Genomic DNA, 27,903 nt, shown 5'->3' on the forward strand with positions numbered 1-27,903 from the left:
CAGCTGCCCTGTGTCTTTTGTCCAGTCTTACAATTGTTTTTACACAGAGAGGGCTAGCCCAGAATCTGTTACTTGTTCATGCTGGAAGCAGAAGTCAGTTACACTTACATGAGAGATGAGGGACCTGAGAATTGGGAAGGTTTAGCAACTTGTCCAGAATCACACAGCAGTTTAAGTGCTGGAGCTAGAATGCAAACCCAGCCTGTCTGACTTCTGAGCTGCTCACTTAATTACTGTACCATGTAGCTTCACAGTAAAATGGCTTTATATATATATGTGAAATGTTTTGTCCAGTGTCAAGAAACATAGTAAATTCTTAATAAAAGTCTGGCTATATTGTTCTTTAAAAGTCTAAAGCTCATTAGAAATTTGTCCCTGACCCAGTGCTTAGAAGCACAAGATAGTCAATGGGACAGAGGCACCACTGCATGAGTTGGTTTTGTCCCGATTACTACTAATCTTTATTACTCTCCTACTGTTAGTGAATAAAAAGAGGACATTTGCTTAAGTGCTTTATTGCCTAAGTCCTGTTTATTTGCATGAACTAAATATTAAATCTTTAATTTGCTTTCTTTTGCCATTAAGATCTATCTTTATTCATTAGGAATATAAAGCAAAACAAGTCAAACAAACCAATAAATCAGGCATAGATGGTACTCCTATCAATTTCTGAATTTCAAATCAATAAATACTGTGCAGTAACACACCCATCTGGCCATGAAGGAGACTTCATTGGAATGAAGGTATAATGCAAATATTTGTAATAGCACCCAGCACTTAGTCTACCACATAATTCTTAATTTTTAATCTAGCACCTAAATGTGCTTTAATTTTTCATCTCATTAAAAAATGTATAATGGTGACATCTTTAAGCCCATGACTTTCCTTGGTTTTAGCCTATGTACTTGAACATAGTTTGCCTGTTTTGTGCTTCTTCTTACCTGAGATATATGTAAGTTTTGCAAACTTCAGTTATATCTACTAGCACAAAATACAGCAGACACATTGCAGTTATCCACTCACTCTGATTGGTAGAGGAGGGAGAACTAGCTTATTCAGGTCTTCTTCCCATGACACCCAACTCTTGCTCCAGGCCAAACAGACAAGCAGATAGACATCAATGCCATTCCATCGACTCTGATCTCTCTGTTCAAATCGACCAAGTAGCAGCCGCCAGATTTTCACTGCACATTGTTCTCTGAAGCTGGTCCTTTGGATAATTTCTAACCTAAGCAAATTTACAAAGGGAAATGCAGAAATCAGGAAATGATAAATAGAATAAATGCAAGATTTGGTTTGTTATCTTCCAACAATTCCAAGCTTCCTGTTTCTGGTATCAGCTTTACCTGTAGCAGAAAGCCATTATGATCTCCTGTCTGTGAATAATTCTGAATATGCTGTCAAGCTAGTAAAATGTTCAGAGTGGACCACATCTTTAATAATTTCCACACGTTCACAATTTTTCAGATAAAGCTGAACTTCAGTGCATCAAAATAAATTCATTTTTGTCTAGTCTATTAAGAGCAGCTGCCTAGTTCTAATACTCAGAGGCTTTCAGGGTTAGAGTCTATACTTCTTAGAACTCATATTGTAGTATGTGCTCTTCCATGATTTTTAACTGTCCTTTGGCCCTTGAAGTGCAGTGTTATTCTAGATGTAGCCTTACTCATGGTAGGCTTTGTCCTCAAATTAGGATCGTTTCTATTTCATTTCCTACATTTCCCTTTGGATGTCAAGAAGAATCTTTTCAAAATGCAAATATGTTTTGTCATGGAGCAATACACACACCACCCACACAGACCTGCAAAAACATTTTTTAATAAAAGGCAAAAGAGTGGGGAGGGTATAACTCAGTGGTAGAGCACATGCTTAGCATGCACAAAGTTTTGGGTTTAACCCCCAGTACCTCCATTTAAAAAAAAAAAGGCATAAGATATATGATCTAAAGAGAAATAAAAGTATCTCAGAGTTGCATTTTATATCATGAGTAAATAAGATGATTTATCTGACTTTTCTAATTAATATTTTTATCATAAACTATAACTGTATATCAGGTTGGGCTCTGCAGGAAGAGACAGCGGCAGGAGGTTTTTATTTAGGGAATGCTTTGGAGATCACCATCGGTGGAAGAAATAAGAGACTGGTATTGTGCAGAAAAAGTTGGGTTGTGATACGATCTCAACCCAAAGTTCTCAGCTGAACCCGCAGGCAACTCTGAAGCTGATGGGCCCTTTGGCTACCATGCATCCTGTCCTGAGAGGCTACATCTCTACCAGGGCGCAGTAGCACATCACAAGATGTTTGCCGAAAGGTGTTTACTTCTCCACCATAGATGGCCTGGTCTTAATCCAGAACCCATGGAGTCTGCATTGTGATTTTCCCATTGGAACTTGCAATAACCTCCACACAGTGTATTTTCTCACTACTGACACAGCTAATGCAACAGGCATAGTTACTTGTTTAGCCTATTTGGGTCACTCACCTAACATGGTTAACAGTACACCAGTTTTATTCATTAAGAGCCTAACAAAATACTGTTAACTGGAGGGTGCAGCTAACTCCTGAGAAAACCTGGACAGTCTGACAGAGGTGACATTGGAGCAGTCTCTTTAAGAATGCTTGCTTCCTCTGGAGTCAGAGCAGGGAAAGCACAGGCAGAAGGAAGAACGTAACTTCTGGGCATCTTATACTCAGTTCTCATCATTTTATCAATACACATTAACTGTTTAGAACCCAGTTATATTGTCCTTTCCCCCAGCTGGACTTCATCCTCTTCTTCCAGTGCTTTATGAGATCTTCCCGTGACTTCACCCCCTTCACAGTGGGCATTTTTACTGTGCAGAGGGTCTGAGGTCATCTCTAGAGTGAGTTCATTGTGTCCTCTCTATTCTACAGCGTCCATAAACACCCAAAACTAATCCAATCTTAATACCCATAAACTCTGGTTAATGCCTAAATTTCATTTCCAGTGTGTGTGTTCCTTAATCTCACCCAAAAAGTACCTAAAATTACATGATTTAATTGACATATTATAGCTTATAATGTAAAACTACGTTACATGCTCTTTAGGGTTTTAAATAAGTTACATACACTGGTTTCCCTTTATTATGTAGTTTATTCTCAAAGGATTGCACTCAGGTAAAATATTTTTCCAGACAGAAATACACTTGTTACCTACTTCCTGCTGACAATCTTCAGATTGTCAAAACCTAACTTTATTATTGAGAGCTCTCTTCTTTGAGGTTTTCCCTGATCTACAAAGGTAGCACTGTCAGCTGGCACTGACAGATGGCAGACTGGAGGTGTTACAGGATGATATAAGTTAACACAAAAGGCAAAATTAAAATTTGCTCAGGAGACTTATTTCCCAACTTTTTAAGCACTCATTACTTTATTTGAAACATTCTTGTAACTGAATTGAGTGCACTGGAAAATTTTGCTTTTGTAATTTTAATGCTTTTTCAACTTCAAGTTCATCTGTGAATGGTTATGTCAAAGAAAAAGACAACACTGCATATGCTCAGAGAAAATATGACAGTGATTCATCACATATATATTTGTAAATTTTTGCTAAAGCCATAGGTCTTTTTTTTCTTTACCTTTGACTTTTAGAAGTAAACTAGAGATACTTAAATAACACAATATCCACATTACAGTGTTACTCACAAGAAGGGCTAAAAAAAAAACAGGGCCACAGTCAAGTCAGTAGCACTTTAATAAAATGAACAGAACCCATTATAACAATAGCTCTTTATTACATGGATTCAGATACACAGCAGACAATCATGTTCCCTGATGTTTAACAATCATATCCAACAAAAGCCTGTAAGTGCGTTCCTCAATGTTAAGTCTAAGGGGCTTCCTTCGAAACCCCTTTACAAAGCCTTTCGCAAGGAAGAGGTTGAGCACCAGTAGGAAAGACTGTTGCTAGCGGTTTTAGTTCATCATCACTATCATCGTCAACATCATCAACAACAAACATGCAGCTTTTTCCTTCTATGTACATGGCACTGTAAAATGGGTGCTACAGTCTGCTTATGGTACAAAGTTTATAAATACAGTATACCAATACAAAGGTGAAGCCGTTAAAAACTGTTTGGTAACAGCTACGAGGAGAAAATTAAATCTGTAGTGTTGATGGGAATCTAAGAAATTTAGAAACAACACACAAATGTAGTAAAGGATTTACTTGGGAAGGGGTGAAAGGGGAACATATGTGCTACTGAAGGCTTCTCCAAGCTGTTCCAAGTTTACTTTCTTTCTGCTATTATCTTTAAATACTGCAAAGCATTGTGAGCTGCATCACTCTGTGCATTGCCACAGGAGATCCCAGAGCCATGGCAGACTGTGATGGGACTGGTGGACAGTTCAGCAAGACACTGATACTGTCCATTGGCACTCAGTTCTTCTGCAATGACATAATCAAACATGATGGTTAATGCCACATGCAAATAGAGCAGATCCTTTGTAAAAACAATAGTTTTTATGACTGTCTTTCTCCATAAGCATCTATGGTATAACCACTCCACTTACTATCTTTGTCTTCCTTGTATAAACAACTGCCCAACTACAGTGGTTCTCAAATACAGCTGCCTCATAGTCACCTGGGGGAACTTTAAAAAAATACAGGTACCCCAGCCTCACTCCAGCCTGCTCAATCAGAAACACAGGGCTTGGGGTTGGAGTGGCCAGATTCCTGCATTTATTTAAAAAAAAAAAAAAAAAAAAAAAAGCTCCTAAGGCAATTCTAATGTGGCTAGTTGAATAGTGCTTGTAAATTACTGAACATGGCAACTTTTTTAAAAGGGAAAAAAACTTTTGCAAGAGGGCTGGAGAGATTGTATTTTCCATTATAAGGTATAGAGTTATTTTCAGTAGACATTTGAACCAGGAAACACATGGTTCAGGAAAGACCTCCCTTTGACATCATGTTCTTTGGTTATAAGTCAGTGCAGAGAGTTTAATTTTATATTGTATATGGATCAGGATGTTTTAAAAACAATACCTAAACCCTGAAAACAAATGGTCTTCTCATCAACTGATGAATCACTCTTACTAAAGATGGTTTACTGAGGCAAGGAAAGAAGTAGAAACAGGTGAGTTACGATAAGTGGTCATGATGAAGTGTTATTATTTCAGCTAGTGTCAATAATAGCATAAAATTTCCAGATACAATGGGACTATTTAATGTGCGAAGAGGGTTTCTAGTTCAAGCATCTCGGTTCTTTTAAAAATTAAGGTAAAATTCACATAACAGAAGATGAACCATTTTAAAGTGAACTATTCAGTGGCATTTAGTACATTCACAATGCTGTGCAATCACCACCTCTATCTAGTTACAGAACATTTTCACCATTTCATCAGCCCAGGAGAAAACACCATCCCCATTAAGCAGTTGCTCCCTATCCCCACTCCTACCCTCCAGCCCCTGGTGGCTACCAATCTAGGGATTATTCTATTCTGGACAGTTCATATAAATGGAATCATATGTGACCTTTTGTGTCTGGCTTCTTTCACTTAGTACAATGTTTCTGAGGTTCATCCATATTGTAGCATATGTAAGAACTTCATTCTTTTTCATAGCTGAGTAATATTTCATGCCATGTACATATCACAACTCATTTACTTATTCACCCATTGATGGACCTTTGAGCTGTTTCCACCTCCTGGCTATTGTGAATAGTACTGCTATGAACGTGTGTATACAGGTATTTGATGCCAGTTTTCAATTCTTGTAGGTATATACTTAGCAGTAGAGTTGCTGGGTCATATGATAACTCAACTGAGGAGCTGCAAAACTTGTATTTTCCACAGGAGCTGAAACATCTTACATTCCCACCAGCAACGTATGAGGGCTACAGTTTCCCTACATCTTTGCCAACCTTGGTTATTTCCTATTTCATTCATCACAGCCATCTTAGTGGGTGTGAACTGGTACTTCACTGTGGTTTTGATTTGCATTTCTCTGATGACTAAAGACAGTGAACATCTTTTCACATGCTTGGTGGCCATTTGTGTATCTTCTTCAGAGAACATTGAGGTTCTTTTGAAAGTAACTGTAAAGAAGTTAGTCAAGTTAATTGACTGTGGTTTTTAGACTGCTATTCTATATTTACAAGAATGATTTAGTTCTTAAAATTGGTAAGAAGCATTTCAAAGGCATCCTTAATTCATAATCTAAAAAATCATCTCAAGTTTCTTTTCCACAGATTCAAAACCTCCCATAGTCATATTCATGACATGGCTTATTCATCTCTCTGTCTCAAACACTCAGCAAAGTGGAAATAATATTTTTGTATGAATGGTCTCTCAATCAGCCAGTTTCTCATCATCTTTCTGCATTATTCACCAGGTTCTGCATCATTCTTAGTATATTAAGACATTGCACCTGACCCAAAGTAGCAGAGAAAATCTGAAGTCCTTTCAGTCTGTAAACACCCTATTTTCCCAGTGCTAGTAGCTCTGACAAGCTAGGTCCCCACAGTTCACCGAAGCTGGAATAAGGGATATCAAATTCTTCACATGCTATACTGATATTAAATCAAGGCACCAAAACACACATGAACACACCCACCCACCCACACACACAAGCCAGTTATAAACTGCATTAAAAGAAAATCCACACTGACTTGCTTTCCAATCTGTCCACATTTGTCTATCCAAATGATTATGGGCTAGAGAAAATATAGAAGAGGATTGCTGAGATGACATAAAGCTATAAATTGACTTGTCCCCATTCATCCCCTGGAACTGGCAGCATTAATGCAAAGAGAAGGGGTCTGGCCCCCACAAACCTGGTACTTGCTCTGGAAATGTAGGTGCCTTTTTATTTGTCAAGCTGCCCATCAGGGCTAGTTTAGTAGACATCGTATCTTCTAATCTGGCTCTACCACTAACTAGCTATGTCATCTCAGGCAAGTTTCTTAACCTTTCCATGCCTTACTGTCTCTACTTATACATAAGGAAAATAGAATCTATTTCACAGGATAAGTCTGAGGATTCTGTAAGTTGAAATATGTAATGTCCTTAGAACAGTGCCTGGCACATAGTAACTCTATATATCTTAGTGATTGTTGTTTTTATTATTATAACTGGATGGATCTTACCTCTATGTTTATTATTTATAAGAATGGGACGTATCAATGATATATTACTGCTCTGGTAATTATATACAGTCAGAATCCCTGATCAATGGAAAAAAAAAGTAATAGAGGTTTTTGTTTCTGAAACATATTTTATAAAGGAACAGTTTTTGCAATAAGCCAAAGAAAAAAATCCTACCTATATCCAAGTATGTTATACTAAAACCTTGTTCCTTGGCGATTTCACTAAGCAGCTGGATATAATCTGTATTTGGAATACTCAGAAGGCTTCTTTTCAGTAAGTTGATCTTTTCACCAGGAGAATTCCTCAAGGAATGCCAAGTACATCCTAAAGAATGTCCTACCACATTTGTCTGAAAAACAGAGGTGAAGATTAAGACTCTTAAGTTGGACTGGGTTCCAGTGCTATTATAAGTATGAATTAAGTACTCACATTTAGTACTTTATAAAGCATGTTTAAATGGATTCCATTTAATTAACTTTCCAGTGTAACCCAGACAGCACTAACAAGTATACACATTTAACAAATACCACAATGTTAACAAAAAAAGAAAGGATGTGCAATAATATCCTGGAAGTATTTAAAAACATTTTTGTATAATAAAAAGTTCTCAGTCAAATTTTGTGAGGGTCACTTTAAAATGTGTAACATATTTAAGAGCACTATAAGCAAATCAGTAAATACTGTGGACCCTTGAACGACGTGGGGGTTAGGGGAGCTGACCCTCCCCGCAGTTAAGTCAGCCATCAGTATCCACAGTTCTGCATCCATGGATTCAACCAGCCATGGACCGCGCCGTACTGTAGTATTTACTACTGAAAAAAATCCACGTATAAATGGACCCGAGCAGTTTAAACCTGTGCTGTTCAATGGTCAACTATAATTGAGTCTGCCTAATGGAGCAACTTACAAATTAAAATATAAATAAACTTTATCTTTACGGTTTCTTGTACTAAATACCAATCTATCTGACGGCTGTAAAGCAGAAAACAAACTATAGGAAAGATGAAATGTGCAAGTTTGAGAACAAGTCATTCAAATGAATGGCACGATGTAAAAAAAAATTCTTATCAGACCTGTCTCAGAACCCAAATGAGTTTAGTTATTCCTGTTTTCTCTCTCCTTTTCCTCTTTTCTTTGTTTCCCCCATATCTTTACCTTTTCATTTCCATTGTTAGAATTCTTTACATTTCCATGTTAGTTTATGGTTCTTAAATTGCTTTCACATATGCTGTTAGAAAAACCACAACTACTCTCTGAAATAAGTAGGTCAGCATATCCTTAGTTTCTATTTATCAATGAGCTTGACAGAGGTTAAGAGATTTTCAAAAGATCATAGGGATGGTCATGATAAAGAACTAAGTAAACTGCAAAATTTACTAAATAGAATTTTACGCTCCTTAACTTTAAAAAATACTCAAAAATCATAATTCATTCATATAGTAAAAGAATACCTGCAATAAGAACAAAAATATAATGAAGAGTCTCTTTCTTACCATTCTTTCCCCAGAGTTCTGCTCCATTCCCTAAAGATACTTGCTATGAAACATTTCTTCAGTATCCTTCCATAAATGTTCTATGCATATTTAAGTACACACACAAATATAATCTTTTTAAACAAAAAGAATGAGTTTTCTATATCTGGTATTGTTCATTTTTCTCGTATCACTGAACATATAAGCACTACATTTATCTTACCAGTCTCCAACTGTGGGCTTTAGGTTGTTTCTAGTTTCTTGCTTTTACTAACAATATTACAATGAAACTCTTTTGCACTTGGATGACTTTCTCTGCAATCATTTCTAGACGTAGAACTGCTGAGTCAAAGAACATATGTTTTTAACTTTGATACACAATTCCAAACTGATTTCTGAACCAATTTATACTCCCATCAAGTGTCTTGGAGGGTGTGGTTTTCTCATACCTTTGCCAATACCAGGTATGGTCAAACTTTGTAAGTTTGTCAATCTACAGATGAAAACTGTATCTTGTTCAGCTTGCATGAATGAAGTTGAACATTTTTTTCACCATTTGTATTTCTTCTATTGGGTTGTCCTTTTTATTGATGTGTAAGCTTTATATGTGATAGTGAAAACAGTTCCTTCATAGTCATGTGTTGAATACAGTTTCTTCTCACTTTGTTTTTATTGGTTTTATTTACCCACATTTTGCTGTGCAGTAGGTTTTATGTAGTTAAATTTATGAATTTTTTTATGTTACAGCTTCTAGGTTTTAAGTTATGCTTAAAAAGGCTTTCCCATGCTAAGAATTTTATTTTTTTCATTTTATTTTTTATTGAAGTATAGTTGATTTACAATGTGTTAGTTTCTGGTATTCAGCAAAGTGATTGTCATACATATATTTATGTGTGTGTGTGTATATATATTCTTTTTCAGATTCTTTTCCATTATGGTTATTACAGGATAGTGAGTATAGTTCCCTGTGCAAATAGTAGGTCCTTGTTGTTTATCTATTTTATATATAGTAGTTTGTATCTGCTAATTCCAAACTTCTAATTTATCACTCCCTAACCAGCTTTCCCCTTTGGTAACCATAAGTTTGTTTTCTATGTCTGTGGGTCTATTTCTGTTTTGTAAATAAGTTCATTAGTATCATATTTTAGATACCACATATAAGTGATATTATATGATATTTGTTTTCTCTGTCTGACTTACTTTGCTTAGTATGATAATCTCTAGTCCATCCATGTTGCTACAAATGGCATCGTTTCTTTTTTTATGGCTGCGTGGTATTCTTTATCCATTCATCTGTTGATGGACATTTAGGTTGCTTCTATGTCTTGGCTATTGTAAATAGTGCTGCTGTGAACACTAGGGTGCATGTATTTTTTCAAATTAAGAGTTTTCTCTAGATATATGCCCAGGAGTGGGACTGCTGGATCGTATGGTAACTCTATTTTTAGTTTTTTAAGGAACAGAAGTGTGTGTGTGTGTGTGTGTGTGTGTGTGTGTGTATGTATGTGTATTTCCCCTCCTAAAATGTGTCTGTAAATTGTTTCTACATCATTTGTTGAATAATCCATCCTCTCATCCATTTATTTGAAATCTCACTGTTGTCATGTACTATGTTCCTACATGGATTCACATCTATACCTACCCTCTGTCTACTCCAGTACAAATACCTGTTTTAACATAGTTACATAGTACATTTACAGTACATTTTATTCTCTGGTGAGGTGTAACCCCACGTCCCATACTCTTCCTTTTTAGTTTTCTTGGTTATTCTGGAGTTTGTTTTTCAGAGACAAACTTAATTGTAAGTTTTATCAATGTCCAAAATGAATTCTGTAGATTTTGACTGAGATTATATTACATTTTTTATATACTTACAATATTGAGTTTTTCTATCAAAAATAAAAAGATAGCTTTACATGTATTCAATCTGTTTAATGTCTCAACTGAGTTTTAAAGTTTTTCTCTAGTAAGTCCTGCACATTCTTTTTAAGTTTATTTCCCAACACATTATCTTCTTTTCTACTATTAAGAATGGAAACTTCTATACTCCACCTGTTAATATTTGTAAATAGGAAAATTATTAAATTTTTCTAGCATACTTTTTCAGGACAGATATAAATGACCAATGTTATCAAGCTTCATAAATTTTATTAATCAAAGTAATATACACATATAACCAAAAAGATCAAATAGTACAGAATTATAAAAGCAAAAATCCCCTTTCCAGAAGCAGTAATTTTTAACTTTCTATTTTTAATTATTCTGGTGGTTACCTTTGTAACTCTAAATAATATGAGAAAGGTATTGATTTTGAATATTAACTTTATGATCAGTTACCTTGATGAATTCTCTTATTGTTTCTAGTAGTTTGTCTCTAGGGTTTTATAGGGATACAATCATATTATTTGCAGTTAATGATCATTTTTATCTCTTATTTCTAATCTCTTGCTGTTTTCTCCTGTCTAATTATGTTGGTTGGTACTTCTAGAATAAGGTTTAAAAAAATGGTGTCAGTGAGCATCCTTGTTTTATTTCTGAAATTATGGGAATGGATATAACACATAACCATGATTTTGATTTTTTTTTTGAGGTATATGTTTTAAATCACAATAGGGATATTTTAAAAGTGTTTATCAATTATGACTGTTAAATATCTTTTTGGCATCTACTGAGAGATTGTTCTTCTCCTTTGACCCATTAATATGATTAATTAGAGTAATAGATTTACCAACGTTGAAATATCCTTGCATTACTGAAGTTAAACCCTCTCTGTCTATGGAATATCATTCTGTTAATGTTCTACTCAACATTAAAGTGTTTCACTATAAGAGAGATTGATCCATAATTTGTTACACTGGGATTTACTATTGTCAGATTTTAGTGTTAGTGTTATGTTGGTTTTGGAAAATAAATTTAGAAGCTTCCTCTTTGTTATATATATTGCCTGAAAGAGTTTAAATAGCACTGAAAATATCTCTTCCTTGAAGAGTTAGTAGAATTCACCTGCAAACCTGTGTTTTGTGATTTTGGTGTCATCTCTGACCCAGTTTTAAAAGAAGTTAGTGCAGTGTTATATTTTTCTATTAAGGAAGTAAAACCAAAATTATACTACTTGTTCATGTATAGTCTTTTTTTCCTACAGAATGAGCCCTTATTTTATCATAAGCTTAGGATACTGCTGTAATCTTCAATTCTCACTTCCTACCTAACATACTACTCTCAGATAATGTGCCATAAGACATACCTACCTATGAATACCAGAATCTCAAGTTAAGTATCATGTGTGGCCCATGATACTCTTAAACTCTGTATCTGTACCCCCAGCTGCCTACTCAGTATCTTCACTTAGCTACTCCACAAACACTTCAAATTCAATATATCCTAAGTTTAAGCTCATTATCTGCTCCCCCCTCAAATCCTACTCATTTTCTATGTTCCCTGGATTATTCAACGGTACCATCATCTATTCGGTTGCCAAGCTAAAAATGTTTATTCCTTCCTCTTTACTCTCTACAGCCAATCAATTACCATGCCCCATTCACTTCAGTTTTCTAAATAATTTTTAAATTGACCATTTCAACTGCCACTACCTTAGTCTAGGTCACCACTGTTTCTCATCTGCTTTCTGTAACTGTAGCAGGTCTCTTTGATTCCAATATTCGTTCACTCACCATAATGCAGCCAGTGATTTCCCTTCTAATATATAAATTAGATCCTGTCCTTCCCAGATTAAACTTATTTAATGACTTTGCACTACCGTCACGATAATGTTCAATCTCCTTAATATAGTAGTTCCTTCAAGATTCAATCCCTCTTTACCTTTCTAGCCTATTGTTTGAGACCCCCTCCCTCCAACTGTGTGCTCCAGCCATTCCGAACTACTTAGAGTTTCTAGATCACGTGAAATGTTTCACTCCTGGGTCTTAGTACATGCTCTTTTTTCTCTCTGGAACTCTTTCCTGTTCTCATCCTAAGGTCTTGACTTAGATATTACTTCCTCCAAGAAGTCTTCCTGAAACCCCATCTTGGTTGGATCCTTCTCTTATGTTCCCAAGCACCTTCTGTAAGGACCAGTGTGTAGGGTTCTTTTCTCTTTCAGTAGGCTGCAAACTCCTTTGGGCTCGAGATTTAATTCACTATATGCCAGTACCTGATAGAAAGCTTGGCACAAAATACGAGTTTCCCTAAATGTTTGCTGAGTGGATAAATGAATGGATGAACCAAGAGATGTGAACGCATTGTCAATCTGAAGGTAAAAGTGGCACTACTGGCCCAGCATCTTTAGATACCATCACATTATTCTGAATTTGACTGTGCCTCCCAAGCCCTCTTACCTGGTCATGCCCGTGACCCTGGTTCACCTATAACATGCACCTAAAATTGGGGTACTGTATAAGTTAAGAGATTTTTAAACAATTCAGAGAATTTAAAAATTGCAACCCTGAAGTATCGATACAAAAAGCAATCTAGAGAAGTTTCCTACAGCAAGAGATGCTTAATTGCATTAACATCGTGGATCTCTGATCGTAACTCACCAAAGAAATGTGGTTCTCTGGAGAAATATTACTGAATTTGGCAAGAAACTTCTCAGCAGCATTTCTCTTGGCTTGTTTTTTTGATGCCCCCTTTCCTAAAAGAAGAAAAAGGCAATGGTAGGTTTTGAAAATGTTAGCGTCCACAGAGAATGACCAAATGTTTAAATTATTGTGTTTTATCAGAGAACAAGCCCATGGTTTTTGTACACTATTCTTTTACTGACCTAATATCTTAGTTTGTTATGCTTCATGCAGCTATGAATTCTTACATTTTGAAGGCATTTCTTTTAACAGTTTATCTTTAATAATTATACTTTGTTTTCCTTTGACAGTTATATTTCCCTAGGCCTAACTTTAATGAACCATATTTGGTTTAAATTCTGATCAAATATTCAAACTTACCAAGGTACATTTGAATTACAACTCCTATCTCTCAATGTCCTATAAACTGACAACTATGTGGAATTTCTTTCTCAACATGAATAAGAAGGGCACAGGAGATGCTGGAGTTGAAAGACACCATAAATAGCATCTACTTCCATGCTTCTGTTTTATAGATTTAAAAAGCCCAGGCAGGGAGATTAAACAATTTGCCTAATCTTGCAAATGAAGGGCTGCATCAGGAACGGAAGCCGAGGTTCCTGCTTATGGCCCAATGCTTTCTACACTGGCCAACACTACCTCTCCAGCACAAACAGTTGCTTATTACTTAAAACTAGTATCTAGCCAAGGTAAAATTCCATTACAAGCCACTTTGAAAATGATAAAAACATGCTGGAGAAGTTACAATAGGAATCCTCACTAGCAACTATATTCAGTGACTTTTTTCCCCCCTCATAGCTTATGGCCTTTACAATATAGAAGATGCTATAATTCAAAAGGTTAACGTCTACTTTTTTTTAATCTCACTGCAATTTTTTGCCATCAGCCTCTCATTAATCATCTTGTTTTCAAATGTAATCTTCTCCTAGCCCTATCTTCTAGAACAGCTGTTGAAACTATAAGAGTACTATTGCTTTTTTCTCCAAAGTGATTTTCAAGTTACTATTATATCAGTGAACGCTGTTTAAAAAGTCAATTATTTATTTGCCTTTCCATTACCAACCCATTATTTAAAAAAATATCAAATTGACAAGTATAAGTATTCTTAAACCAAATATTTATACTTAAATTCAACTGCAGAAAGTTAGAGACAGTAGACTTGGAGTGTGTCCATTTTCTCCCCCACAGAAACAGTTGAAAAGAAATCACAACAGAAATTTCTATGGTCATTCATCATCTGAAAATATTTCCAATGTCTTCAGAAGTATGAGGGTAAAAAGAAGTAAGTACCAGTTTCCATGAATGACTCTAGCCTGCAAATTGTGGTATATTCTCTCTTATGAGCAGGTCCTCCCTCCTGGGAAAGGGTATATTCAGGAAGTCTCCAGCCATGATGAATAGCCAGTTCCTAGAAAATCGAGATGAGGCTTTAGTCGTAATATTCATTATGCAATGGCTCAATTACATAAAGGATATTTTCATGATTTGGATCCCAATTCTAGTCATATGTTTGAAAAGAATAATAATATTCTACAATGAAAAAATGAGATAAGACCCTATATTTCCCAGAGATAGTCCCAGAATACCAAACTGACGCAGTTTCCTGCTGTGAATGGTGTTCTTCCATGAGGTCAGCTCACTATGGCTTAAAAGAGTTCAAGGGGAAAGACAAGCTACTTTCTCTCTCTTTGGGAACATCAGAAAGGACATCTACAGGTCATCAGTTCCTAAAGCGTCTCCGGTCCTCGCTCTGACCTTCCAGACCCATGGCTGCCTAACTAACTGTATTTGATCAAAAGCAGATGAGGAACAGACAGCAAACAAACACACTTGGACGAGGTTGAGGAAAGGAGAAGAAAACTACAGAAAAACCCATAGAGCAGGAAAGAGACCAAAGGACTGGCTGGATAACAGGGAGGGGAGTTGTCCAACAGAGCACATGGCTAATCTGCAAGAAGGATATTCTGCATGCAGAAATTCAAAGCTGAATATATGTAAATTTTTTGGTAGAATAAGCAAATAAGCAGACGACTTCCCCTTTTCTTGAGTTAGGTAACCCAATTTGGGTACTTTATAAAGTCTTCTGTCTCAACAGAAGTAGAAAGAGATTTGTCACAAGGGTGGCAAGAAATATTCTTAAAATATGAAACACTCTACCCATGTGCACTGAGGTCCTGTTGATCTCAAATAACAATTCCACAAACCAAAGGCAGATACTGTATATGGAAGAAAATCCAAAATGTAAATAAATATGAAAAGAATTTCAAGTTAGTGCTATAATATCTAATGATCATAACTTGGAAAACGATATATCATGCCACCTTATCTTTAAAATATTAACTCCTTCTTTTGGCCCCTGTGATACTATCAAAATTTATGACACGTTTTTTTTAGTAGACAGAAAGTTAAGTATGGAAAAACTGTGCTGCTTACCTGTAGTGAACCAATAGGATTAAGCTGGTTCTTTGGTTGCTTGGAAGGGTCTGGCATTAAGGGGTCAGGAACTGCAAAGCTAAACATTTTTATAAAGTGTTATAAAACAAAATAATTTCCTCCAAATTATCAAATAAAGGACAGGCGTTTTCTACTTAGCTTTTGCTCTTGCCTTTCCTTCAACATGGAACGCCCTTCTTGCCCACAGCCTCTGTGAGAATCTGATCTATCCCTCATCCAAGGTGTATCTCAAATGCCACTTCTCTCAGGAGCCTCTTCTTTCACCCCAATGGACATAATTTTCCCCTTCTTTGAACCATTATAACATTTGGTTTGACCCTTTAAATGAATTATTTTACCATAAGTTCTACACTCTTACATGTAATTTATCTGTCCTTCACCACACCTCTCCCCTGTTCAGACTTTAAATCCTTATGTATTACTTACCTTCATAAGCCTTGCAGTGCTTTATATATAATATGTGCTCAATAAAAATGTAAATAAAGCATACCATTGTTAGCCTACCCGAAAAGGGAAGAAGACTAACAAATCAGAAAATCCAACCTGGCAATGTGAATCATAAGGATCATAAATGTAGCTTTTTCAACCAAATAATTATGGAAGAAAGACCTGGTTTGATCTGTCATCTGCTCTATGCTAGAATAATCCTCCAAGGATTTATATATATCCTGCATAAAATAGATGGCTGGCGTGAGTGGAGACTGTGATTAGTGAAAAAGATAACAATCTCCTCTAAGTAGTGTGAAATTACCAGTTACTTGGGTGATGGGTCCTGCATTCCGAGGTTACCACCACCCAGGCAACTGAAGAGTCATTTCTTCCAGGACCAATGATGTTGAGCTATTGCCATCTCCTCATGTTTCGTTCCTAACTGCCAGAATTTCAAGCTTTTATAGAGGGTGATAAGATATAAACATTGTATACCAAAGCTACCCAAATAATTGTGATGGAGAAGGGAGAAAGTCTCTATCAAATCAGGCCAACTTCAGCCTGATTTACAGCTTAATAATTCCCATCTTATTCAAGAAGCACAAATACATAGTAAAGCTTGTTAGCCTTTTTTTTGGCGAGAAAGTGAAGTGTCCATGTGGAAGGAGGACACACTGGATGCTCATTTCTACGGATATACAAATACACTTTGGGTTGACCTTTGGGTTGCACAGAAATAGCATGACTATCACCAGCAAGGGGGAAATCCAAAAACTGCCATGACATTTGGCATGTCCAGAAAGTTAGCATGAATCAATTATAATGTGTGAACCTAGAGAATCAAGCAGCATTTTGTGAGATTCAAGGCTTTCCCTGGTTGGTTCCAAACTACCTAGATGGTTTAGAATTACTTAGAAAAAGGGACCAACACTGCATGAGAACCTAATTACATCCCTAAGCCATGTGTTGCTATGGCTGGGAAATAGAAAAACCCACCCTAAATGCCCATGGGCCTCTGGTGTCAGCCATGAGCAGATATACCAGATTGTACTCCAAGTATATCTGAGTACATATACAGAGAAGAATTTGAAGGCAAAACATGCTCCTGGATGTGCCCATTAGAAACCAAAGGACACCACTTTATGATACATGAGCTACCACAGGACCAACACTCTTTCCAAAAACACCTAAAGTAATAACGAGTTTATTTTGGAAAGATAGTCAGCATATCTTAACATCCTCTTGTATTTGGCTTACATTCTATAACAAAAGGAAATCTCTTTGTCTCCTTCCAAATGAGAAATCCTAAAAGAGCACTTTTAGCTTATCCTTTTCTCTCTCACACCTTATTTTCTTCAGTGCAGAAATAAATACAGTAAAGTATTTGCCAGAGACACTCTGGTTTTCTACTGTTGCACATCATCTGAAAGGAGGAAAAAGAAAAGCCTAGTTCATGAGAGTCTTCATTTAACAGTTAATTGCTGGACGTAATTTCTTACAGATAAAGCTGTCCTTGGGGATGGCAGGTCTCCACAAGGAAACAGGATTTCAGAACTAGACTAAGAACTTTTTACTTTGTTGCTTTTGTGAGCATGTTCAAACTTTTAATCTTACCTCAACCATGATATTTTTGAGCTGCAGAATACAAAGAAATTTAGCTCACCAAATACTTGCATTGGCTTTCAAAATGTTTATGGCAGCCTCTGCAGCTCTATGTTTCGCCAGCTTCTTACTTGTACCTTCACCTGAATTAAGGTTAAAAAAATAAGTCTTTATATGCTGTGAAAACGTGGGGCTTGTGTAAATGTTTGCATAATAGAGAACAAAGCCACTACACATTATATATATACACACTAGGTAATAAAAAAATACACTATAAACAGTTATACAGTGTAATAAAATATTCACCATATGGAATCAACACATTTTAAAACCCCATGATTTTAAAAGATCTAGGTATTTAATTCTATGTACACCTGTAGAAAAAAATCCTTATGTGTACACTGTACATGTTTATTACATTAAATGATAATAAAGTAGACCATGTCACACCTTCTGAAGAAATACAACTTGGTATTTTATTCTTCCTTATTCCTAGAGAGGAAATTCTGTAGCAAGAAGTTCCCTTTAAAGGAGCCACTTACAGCAACACTGTTTGACAGCAAATTGTACACAATTTTATTCTAACAGCCCCTCCTATACTGGATTAAACCCCTCTGCTCTGCGAAGCTATCATGGCTACATGCTGGGTACAGAGGGGGAAGGTTTATATAGGGAAGATGACATTATATTATGCATCTTCCATACAATCTCTATCCCTTACATGGGTAGCTAAGGGGGCAGAAGGGAATAGACCTGACTAATCACTGAGACAGATGATGCCTAATGTCAGTGAGCAACCACACAAGTAACTGTAAATTCAATCTTCTTCCTTCTGAATTCAAACTAGGTGTTGAGAACCCTTCCAAAGTGGTATCAGAATGCTGATGTCTATTCCTCTGGTGCAGAGGGAAGAAAAGGGACATGGAATAAATTTCAGGTGTGGCCCTCAAGTGTTAGAGAACACACAAACCATCCTCATTTATTCACTAAACAGGTATTAAGGATATACAGTTGACCCTTGAACAACATGGGAGTTAGGGGCACCAACCCTCTGTGCTTTTGAAAATTCACCTGTAACTTACAGTCAGCTCTCTGTATCTGTGGTTCCTCCATTTTCAGCTTCCTCAGTAACCACAGATTCAACCAACCATGGATGGTGTGGTACTGTAGTATTTACTACTAAAAAAGATCCAAGTATAAGTGGACCTATGTAATTCAAACACGTGCTGTTCAAGGGTCAACTGTGGTAGAGAACCAGAGTCCCTGCCTTTAAAGAGCATACAGACTAGCGTGCGAGATTTGCCTCTAACACACATCTGCAATAAGGAATATTTCGGTAGGCCTATGTGCAGGTTGTAGGGTTGCCCAAGCGAGAGGTAGCTCTTGGTAAGAATTCAGAAAGGTTTCATGAAGGCAGAGCAAGGACCTGAAAGATCAGTAAAAATGAGTGAGGTGAAGAGGGATGGGGGATTAGGAAGAGCACTGTAGGAAGAGAAAAGGGCACCTGCAAAGGCTCAGAGGCAACATGGGGCACGGCGTTCTCAAGCCCCAAGATGCTTGGTGCAGTAGGGCCTGAGGAAAGGAATTTTGAGATAAAAGGCTAGAGAGGTGAATGGTTGGAGAGGTCAAAGAATGGTCTCCTAAATTTGTGCATCTCAAACTTTATAAATTGCCTGGGAATTTTGTTAGAACACAACACATACTCTTATCCAGTAAGTCTATTATGCACTTATTTCAAGCGTCCAGGTTGATATTAATGCTGCTGTCAGTCACACTTTCAGGTGTTAACTCATGTTAAGAAATCTGTATTCACCTAGAGGGTGTTGGGGAAACCACTGAATAGATTTTAAGAAGAAGAGGAAGTACATGAACAGATATGAATGCCAGAAAGAACAGTATGGTTGTTGTGTGGACACCATAAGACTAGAAGCTAAAAGAGCAGCTACAAGACTGTAGCTATAATCCAAGTGGCTCCAACAGTAGCAATGGGAAGACGAGAGGGGCAGACAGATTCAAGAGATTTAGGAAGCAGGATTTGGTGGCAAACTGGACAACAGGCGGAAGGAGGGGAAGGACTCAAAAAGACAAAACCCAATTTCTACTGTGAGCAAATGGGTGATGGTGGTGCCTTTACTGAGCTAGGGACTGCAGGGGGAATGGATTTGAGAGAGAAAAAGATGGATTCAGTTTAGGACAATGAGAAACTGAGGCATCTTTCGGTCATCCGTGTGAAGATGCCCAGCAAGCACAGGCTGAAACACTGTTCTATCACTGAGCCTGAACTGAAGACAGAGACTTCAGAATTACCAGTGTTTAGGCAGTATGTGAATCTGTGGAGGTAGGTAAGCGTACACAGGAAGATAGGGCAGTGTGGGGAAAAGTAGGAGGCCTAGGCAGCTGCCACAGGTTGTTAATCTCTGATCTAAAACAGACTGAGGGGAAACAGGCTACTTTTTCTTGAATTTTCACTGAATATTTAAAAACAGACTAGCCAAAGCAGTAATGCAATGTTGATTCTATAGGTCATATGAAGAACCATCCAGCTAGAATCGAGCTACAATCCACCTGCCTCACATAGACAAAAAAGCTGCAAAATTTTCTTAAAGTGGCTTCAGTGAAAATAGCAGACTTCAGATTTTCAGGGACACAAACAAATGATGCCTTCAGATTACCAGATGGTGGAATCTCAGTCTTCTTGCTAAATTTCTTTTAGGCATTCTTCCAAATTAAATTTAGTACTCAATTTTTTGTGTGATTGCAATTAAATAGATACATAAGAAATAAAACATCTACAAATGGGCTACTTCAGTTATCATTTGCTCAAGCTCAATAACCATAATAAGGTGAATCCGAATTTTGAAACTTCATTGCTCTGTGACCTTGGGCATGTTTCTTATAATCTCTCTGAACCTATTTCCTCATGTATAAAAAAGTGATAACATCTCATTAAGATACCTACACAGTGTCAGGAACTAGAAGCTATAGGCAATACAGTGTAGTTGAGCCTCTGCCTTCCTCGTTTTGTTTCAATACAGAATCCAGTGTGGTACTATGGGCCCAAAGTGCCTAATGAGTCTGGGGTCATGCTTCCTGGCATCTGCTACAACCTTTGAAACTTGACAGCACGTACTTATTCAGCTATGGCTGCTCCAAGAACCTTTCCTGATTCTCCCTAATTCTTGGAAGAACCCTAGGAGGATCCTAGGGTATGTTTCTGAGCTTCTCTTAGTATCTGGGGAAGAGAAAATTAGAGAATCAGAAAAGTTAGAAAGTCCCAATGACCCAATGAGATACAAGGTCTCAGTTTTACGAGACCGCTCTCACCGATGTCTCTGGTAAAAAGGGTACTTTTCCAAACTGAAAAGGGATACCAGGTCTTGACTGCCAACACACATGGTCATCGGGGTTAATTTTGCATACAGACCTGTGCAAGTTATGTCACCAACGGTTACTCTGAAGGTGAAAGTGGGCACGTGTATTTGCACATCGGATCTTTCACATTCGTAAACTGGGATGTTCTTGGTCTTCATGCCGTATTCGTGTAATACCTGAATTGGTGTTTTCCCTGGCTTAGCTGTAATCATCTTCCCCAAACTAGAAAAACCAGAAAAAAGCTGTGCTTTGCATGTCAAAACGGGGAGGGAAGTAGCATACAGAGAATAGTTTTTAACAGCCACTAATGGTGACGCGGGAGACACCGAAGCTCCCCGTCGGCCAGGCGCGCGTCTCCGGGCGCCGCTGCGGCGGGCAGCGGGCGGCGGGCAGCCGGCAGCCGGCAGCGGGCAGGGACGGGTAGGGTGAGGGAGGTCTTTATGGAGATAACCTGAATGCGGGTAGGAGGGATTCGCAGGGGAATCGAGAGGACATGGGTGCCGCAACCTCCCAGGACCAAGCCTACAAACCCCTTTCCCACGGCGGCGACCCGAGCCACCTCAGCCCATCCTTGCCGCCCGAGACCGCAAGAGGGGCGGGACCGGGCCGCAGACCCCGGCCCGCGCGCCGCCGAGAGGGCGGGGCCGAGTGCCGGCCAGCCGCCGGGCCTCAGACGCGGGGGCGCGAGCGCCAGGAGGGGGCTTTACCCAGAATGCCGCTGGACAGCCGGCTCCCCCGCCCCCGCCTCTCCTGCCCACCACTACCGGCCCTGCCCGGCTTGGTCCCGACCGCCTGGGCGCTGACCTGAAGGTCCCGCTGTCCTCGCGCTCCAGCGGCGGGGCCGCGGCTCGATGCCTGCTCTGGGACATGGGGAGAAGGGACGGCTTTGCGGCAGGAGGAAGAGCAGTGCGGAGCGACGTCCTTGCTCCCCGGGTTGGCCGGTCCCCGAGAGGAGCGATCAAGCGCCGACACCACCACCTCCTCCCCTCCAACTCCCCCTCTCTTCCTCGCTTGCGTCCCTCCAGGGGACGGGCGGGGGCGGAGGCGGGGCCTCGGTGCAGCAGCGCCGGTCTGGCTCCCCGCCACGCCCCCTGCTGCCGGGGCTCCGGCAGAGATGCTTGCCGGCTCCGCCCACCGGCTCGCTGGCCTCAGGGGCGCCCGGCCCCGCCTCCTCTCCCAGCCCGGACATCCCTCAGCAGCAGCCGGTACCCTCCCTCGGCCCAGCGGTGCTTGGAGACTGCAGCTCAGTGCCCTTAAAAGGAGCCCGTTTCCTGCCCAGAGAGAGGCTTGTCTTTCGGGCAAGCCTCATAGGCTGTGAGGCCTGAAGCTCAGCCTTTTTTTCCCCTTTATTTTGGGCGGGGTTGGGGGCCTGGAGGAGGAGGGCTGCTTCGCTTTAAGAAAATGATTTCAAAATTCCAAGTGCAAAATTTCCAGAGAGCCTCCCTGAGCCTGGGTGCGAAGTCTGAGACTCGCGGTATATGGACTCCTGAGGGCTGCGGTGGGCTCCTGTCCAGGAGGCCGGCCTTTAGGTGCTCGCGGGAGCGTCCGGAGATCCACTTTTCTCCCCCCAGGGTGGGCTCCATTGTCTTCGAGGCTTAGGTTGAGTGGTAAGTGCTGGGCTAGCAGATACCAGCAAGGCACATTAGGTGTAAAAGAAGGCTTTTCTGTTGACCCGATTCCAATTAAATACTGTTTCTGCACACTTGTGGTGGTTGTAATGGCGTTTGCCTGGGATGCGCCACCTTTGGTGGGAATCACACGGCGACATTAGATGTATCATTTCTAGGGGTTTTTCTAGCCATTTGCAGAAATGACTCCTTGTGCTTTCTCGTTATTTTGGAAGACAGTCTTGCAGTAATGCTATTCAGACGAGGAGACATTATTAAAAACTATATATAAGCCATACTATAGAAACTATATATATAAACCATATATATGTAAATGATATATAAACCATATATATATAAACTATATGTATAAACCATATATAAACTAAACTATATATATGAAGAATATATACAAACTATAAACTATATGTAAACCGTATATATAAACTATATATATATGTAAACCATAAATATATATAAATAAACCATATATATATATACATACATATATATAGATGACTCTCAAACCTGGATACTTGAAAGCAAAATGAAAAGAATGTCCAGAATCAAATCAAAGGGACATTTGAATTAAGCCTGTTCTTCTTCCTCCCCCTCATCCCTGTATATATGTATATATCTTGATTACTATCCACTGTTATGTTTTAATGAATCTTATTGTAAGTACCACATAGCCACTATTTCAAAACATGTTGTCCATAACTGGCAGTCGGTAGCAGTGCATTATTTCAGGACTCAGATTTGTTTCTAAAAAGTTTTAGCCATACAATTCCTTAAAAACACGCGTAAACTTTATGTAGCTCTTTTACAGTTTGAGTAACTAGGATAATATGGATGAAATGAAAAGAAAACAAGTACATCTGGATCTCATTTCCTAGAGATGTCTATGTGCCAGCTTCAGAGTAAGAAACCTGTTGAATGAGAGTTTATACTTGTATGGCTTTAATTTAGTATTTTATAAAATTATACATATAATTGTTTCCTTATATTTGTGAATTTATCTTTATATTAATCACTTGGTTTTTTAAGTATATAAGGAAAGTGAACGAAATGTTCAAAGAAGGAACTATATACCATGAGGATTCAAAACAGTACTTTTCTGTTGCCAAAATTGGCATGATGGACTTGTGAAGGAATTCCCTTTGGACTAGATCCACTGTAGATGGTGTCCAGGGTTAATGCCAGTGGCTAAATTGCATTGTTCCCTACGGGGTTATACGCTTCCTTCAAACCTGGCACACCACTATTAACTGTGACCCTCATCAAGGACATTGGTGATATTTTAAAATTACTAGTTTTTTGTGTATATTTTAGTGTTATAGACTGCAGTTCCCAATTAGACTTGCTTTAGGATATCAGTTTACACTGTTAATCTATAATTTATTACTTGAGCACACCAGGGGAGGCAGTGTTGTGAATTGTACACTGGTAAGCTACTTAATGAAACCGTGCTTTGTATTTTTAACGTGTATAATTATATTTAAACTCAAGCAAGACTTAGGCTTGTCTGACTCCCTTTGAATATATGGATTTGTTATCTGAGGGTTGCAGCTGATGGCGTTTTGATACCATATTAATATGTTTGCTGCTGCTACCAAGAGCTTTGTCAAGCAAGTTGGAGATGGAGGAAGATTAGTTCCTGTTCCAAGCCTCAGTGAGGCTGATAAATACCAGCCTCTGAGTCTGGTGGTAAAAAAGAAGCGATGTTTCCTGTTTCCTAGATATAAATTTACTTCAACACCTTTTACGCTGAAAGATATTCTTTTAGGAGACAGAGAAATTTCTGCAGGTAAGTTTAAATGTCTGTGAGTGACTACCCATTCAGCTGTATCATTGGTAATCTAAACGTAGACTGTATATGCTTCTTACGTTTGTAATATTTACATATTTTTATTAATGAAAGCAACTTTTATTATTGTGGCAGTAATAATATTATTCAGATTAACAATGCCTAAAGTTTGTATAATATCAAATCTCTCATTGGTTGAATAATTTTCAAGTGAATAAAATTATTTACCATATAATTTAATTACAGTTATTTTAGGAATTATTTCACCAAGTCAACTTAGAATATGACATAACAATATATTTCTTCATCTATAAAACGAGGGTATTACTTAATCTTACCTATCTCACATGGTCAAATGAGAGAAAATAATTTCTATTTATTTTTTGATTCAGTTATTATGGTTGGTAAACTGAAATGTATTATAGGCTAGATTAGGAAATAAATTGACATTTTAACAAATTTTTTCTTATAAACACTAATTTTCCTCTCAGCTAGCCAGTGGATCATGATGCTTAAGTATTCTGCTAGCTGAACAGAGAATTTGAGTTCATTTAAAGTACTCTGTATATTTATTTCTTCTTCTTGTCAGATTAATTCAATTTCTCTTTTCAATTGTGATTTGAAACGTTGCCTTTCTCAACATTTGGGTAATCAAGTTTTAAATAGTAAACTAACATGTTACTGTATATAATTTACTATAGACGAATTCAAGACATTTAAAAAATATTGATTTCTTTTCCTTAAAGGTATTTCATCTTATCAGTTACTGAATTATGAAGATGAATCAGATGTTTCACTCTATGGAAGGCGAGGCAACCATATTGTGAACGACGTTGGAATTAACGTTACTGGATCAGATTCAATTGCAGTAAAAGCTTCATTTGGTATAGTAACCAAACATGAAGTGGAGGTATCAACGTTACTCAAGGAAATTACTACACGGTCAGTATAATAAGTCTTAATATACTTTGATGTTGTCATTAAATATTTTAATTATATAAACTTCATTACAAAGAATGCTTAAAACATTCATGTTATAGTTTACTATTGTGCTTTATTTATTTGACTTGTTTGAAATACTACAAATTAGTAATATATCCAAATTTTGGGTAAGTGTGGATATCCAAAATCATTCTGTTTAAACAGAATATTTAATTGTTCTGCAGAATCGCTTTGGCTCTGCACACATTTGCTAAATTATCAGATTAAAAGAATTCATGAATCTGCTTGCAACAAATATACTAAGAGTCTCTTCCAACAGACTCCTATAATAAGCATGTTTTAAGAAAATGGAAAGGAGAGGCAGATAATTAAATTTCTTTTGTGCATTCTTCCTGATTTATATTAGGGCTGCCTTGATTTACTTTTAAACAAGGTAGATCATGAATAATAACACATGATAAGCAAAATATGTATTTGATTATATGTAATTAGATGTTATAGATTCTTGAGAATGTCTTCTTTATTTTAGAAAAATTAATTTTGACCACAGTTTGATACGTCAGTCAAGGAGCAGCAGAAAGGCAGTATTGTGTGTGGTCATGGAAAGCATTCGAACCACACGACAGTGCTCACTGTCTGTGCACGCTGGAATTCGTGGGGAAGCCATGCGGGTAAACCACATTCATCAGACTTCTCTTACTAAAAAGCTGCAATAGGAATTTTGTTTTAAAGTACTCAGCTTATAATTAGACCTGGGTATTTTGTCAAATGTTAAGATTAAAGAGCTGCAGTGTATATAGAATTTTTCACAGTAATGATTTTATTTTAGAATGTGAAAAAAATCCAAGAAAATTTGAATTATAAATGTGTAAAATAATGCAAACAGAACACTAATCCTTGTGAAATAATGTGCACAATGGAGTCCCTCCTATTACTATTTATGTATATATTTTTTAATTGAAGTATGGTTGATTTACAATGTTGTGTTAGTTTCTGGTGTACAGCATAGTGATTCAGTTATACATTTTTTAATCATTTTTTTCATATTATTTTTCATTATAGATTATTATTAGATATTGACTATAGTTCCCTGTGCTATACAGTAGGACCTTGTTGTTTTATCTATTTTATATATATAGTAGTTTGTATCTGCTAATCCCAAACTCCTAATTTATCCCTACCCCCTTCCCTCCAGTAACCATTAGTTTGTTTCCTATGTCTGTGAGTCTCTCGCTGTTTTGGAAATAAGTCCATTTGTGCATTTTTTTTTGATTCTATGTATAAGTGATAGCATGATATTTGTGTTTCTCTGTCTGACTGACTTCAAGTGGTATGACAATCTCTAGGTAAATCCATGTTGCTGCAAGTGGCATTAGTTCATTCTTTTTTATGGCTGAGTAGTATTCTATTGTATAAATATACTACAACTTCTTTATCCAGTCATCTGTTAATGAATATTTAGGTTGTTTCCATGTCTTGGCTATTATAAATAGCAATACTGTGAACATTGAGGTGAATGTATCTTTTTGAATTAGGGTTTTCATCTTTTCTGGATATATGCTCAGGAGTGGGATTGCTGGATCATATGGTGACTCTATTTTTATTTTTTTAAGGAACCTCCGTACTGTTCTCCATAATGGCTGCACCAAATTACATTCCTACTAAAAGTGTAGGAGGGTTCCCTTTTCTCCATACCCTCTCCAGCATTTATTATTTGTGGATTTTTTTTAATGATGGCCATTCTGACTGGTGTGAGGTGATACCTCATTGTAGTTTTGATTTGCATTTCTCTGATAATTAGCAATGTTAAGCATCTTTTCCTGTGCTTATTGGCCATCTGTATGTCTTCTTTGGAGAAATGTCTATTTAGGTCTTCTGCTCATTTTTTGATTGAGTTGTTTGTTTTTTTGTTATTGAGTTTTATGAGCTCTTCGTATATTCTGGAAATTAAGCCCTTGTCAGTTGCATTGCTTGTAAATATTTCCTCCAAATCTGTAGGTTGTCTTTTCATTTGGTTTATGGTTTCCTTTACTGTGCAAAAACTTGTAAGTTTGACTAGGTCCTATTTGTTTATTTTTACTTTTATTTCTATTTCCTTGGGAGACTGATCTAGGAAAACATTCTACAATTTATGTCAGAGAATGTTTTGCCCATGTTCTCTTCTAGGAGATTTATGGTGTCCTGTCTTATGTTTAAGCCTTTAAGCCATTTTGAGTTTATTTTTGTTTATGATGTGAGGGAGTGTTCTAACTTCATTAATTTACATGTGACTGTCCAGCTTTCCCAACACCACTTGCTGAAGAGACTCTCTTTTCTCCATTGTATATTCTTGCCTCCTTTGTTGTAGATTAATTGACCTTAGGTATGTGAGTTTATTTCTAGTCTCTGTTCAGTTCCTTTGATCCACATATCTAATTTTGTGCCAATACCACATTGTTTAGATTACCGTTGCTTTGTTGTATTGTCTGAAATCTAGAAGGGTTATGCCTCCAGCTTTGTTCTTTTTTCCTCAGTGTTGCTTTGGCAATTCTGGA

At 37.6% G+C, this 27,903-nt stretch overlaps 2 protein-coding genes across 6 annotated transcripts in view; one reads left to right on the forward strand and one right to left on the reverse strand.

Annotated features, from left to right (window-relative positions):
• PJVK (pejvakin) overlaps window positions 1-27,903 on the forward strand; it is a 52,870-nt gene that overhangs the window by 21,424 nt on the left and 3,543 nt on the right. Inside the window, exons 1-3 of one of the 3 annotated variants that reach the window (XM_010959972.3) lie at window positions 22,185-24,427; window positions 25,174-25,369; window positions 25,899-26,040. In XM_010959972.3, the coding sequence (XP_010958274.1) occupies window positions 24,217-24,427; window positions 25,174-25,369; window positions 25,899-26,040 (549 nt within the window). In that variant the 5' untranslated portion in view covers window positions 22,185-24,216. Of the gene's footprint in view, window positions 1-22,184; window positions 24,428-25,173; window positions 25,370-25,898; window positions 26,041-27,903 lie in introns of those variants that run through there. The other 2 variants (XM_045520392.2, XM_045520393.2) reach the window with 2 other exon arrangements.
• On the reverse strand, window positions 3,698-22,037 carry PRKRA (protein activator of interferon induced protein kinase EIF2AK2). 3 transcript variants are annotated; one of them, XM_074363959.1, is made up of 8 exons: window positions 21,818-22,037; window positions 21,066-21,235; window positions 17,703-17,784; window positions 15,590-15,668; window positions 14,447-14,564; window positions 13,115-13,209; window positions 7,282-7,456; window positions 3,698-4,408 (listed from the first exon to the last, which is right to left on the reverse strand). In XM_074363959.1, exons 1-8 carry the CDS (start codon window positions 21,880-21,882, stop codon window positions 4,251-4,253), a joined length of 942 nt encoding a protein of 313 aa, XP_074220060.1. In that variant the 5' UTR covers window positions 21,883-22,037; the 3' UTR covers window positions 3,698-4,250. The 3 variants fall into 3 exon arrangements, with proteins under 3 accessions (XP_074220060.1, XP_074220061.1, XP_074220062.1); XM_074363960.1 differs by lacking the exon at window positions 21,066-21,235 and having other exon boundaries at window positions 21,818-21,954; XM_074363961.1 differs by lacking the exons at window positions 17,703-17,784; window positions 21,818-22,037 and having other exon boundaries at window positions 21,066-21,204.

The sequence above is a fragment of the Camelus bactrianus genome, chromosome 5 (genome assembly GCF_048773025.1).
Source record: "Camelus bactrianus isolate YW-2024 breed Bactrian camel chromosome 5, ASM4877302v1, whole genome shotgun sequence".
Lineage (NCBI taxonomy): Eukaryota > Metazoa > Chordata > Mammalia > Artiodactyla > Camelidae > Camelus > Camelus bactrianus.

Coding starts and splice junctions, on each gene's coding strand:
- PRKRA (XM_074363959.1), bottom strand. CDS start 21,882: ATGTCCCAGAGCAGGCATCGAGCCGCGGCCCCGCCGCTGGAGCGCGAG. Junction 21,236..21,817: donor GAGGACAGCGGGACCTTCAG/GTCAGCGCCCAG, acceptor TGGTTTTTCTAG/TTTGGGGAAGATGATTACAG. Junction 13,210..14,446: donor AGAGTCATTCATGGAAACTG/GTACTTACTTCT, acceptor TTCTTCTTTTAG/GAAAGGGGGCATCAAAAAAA.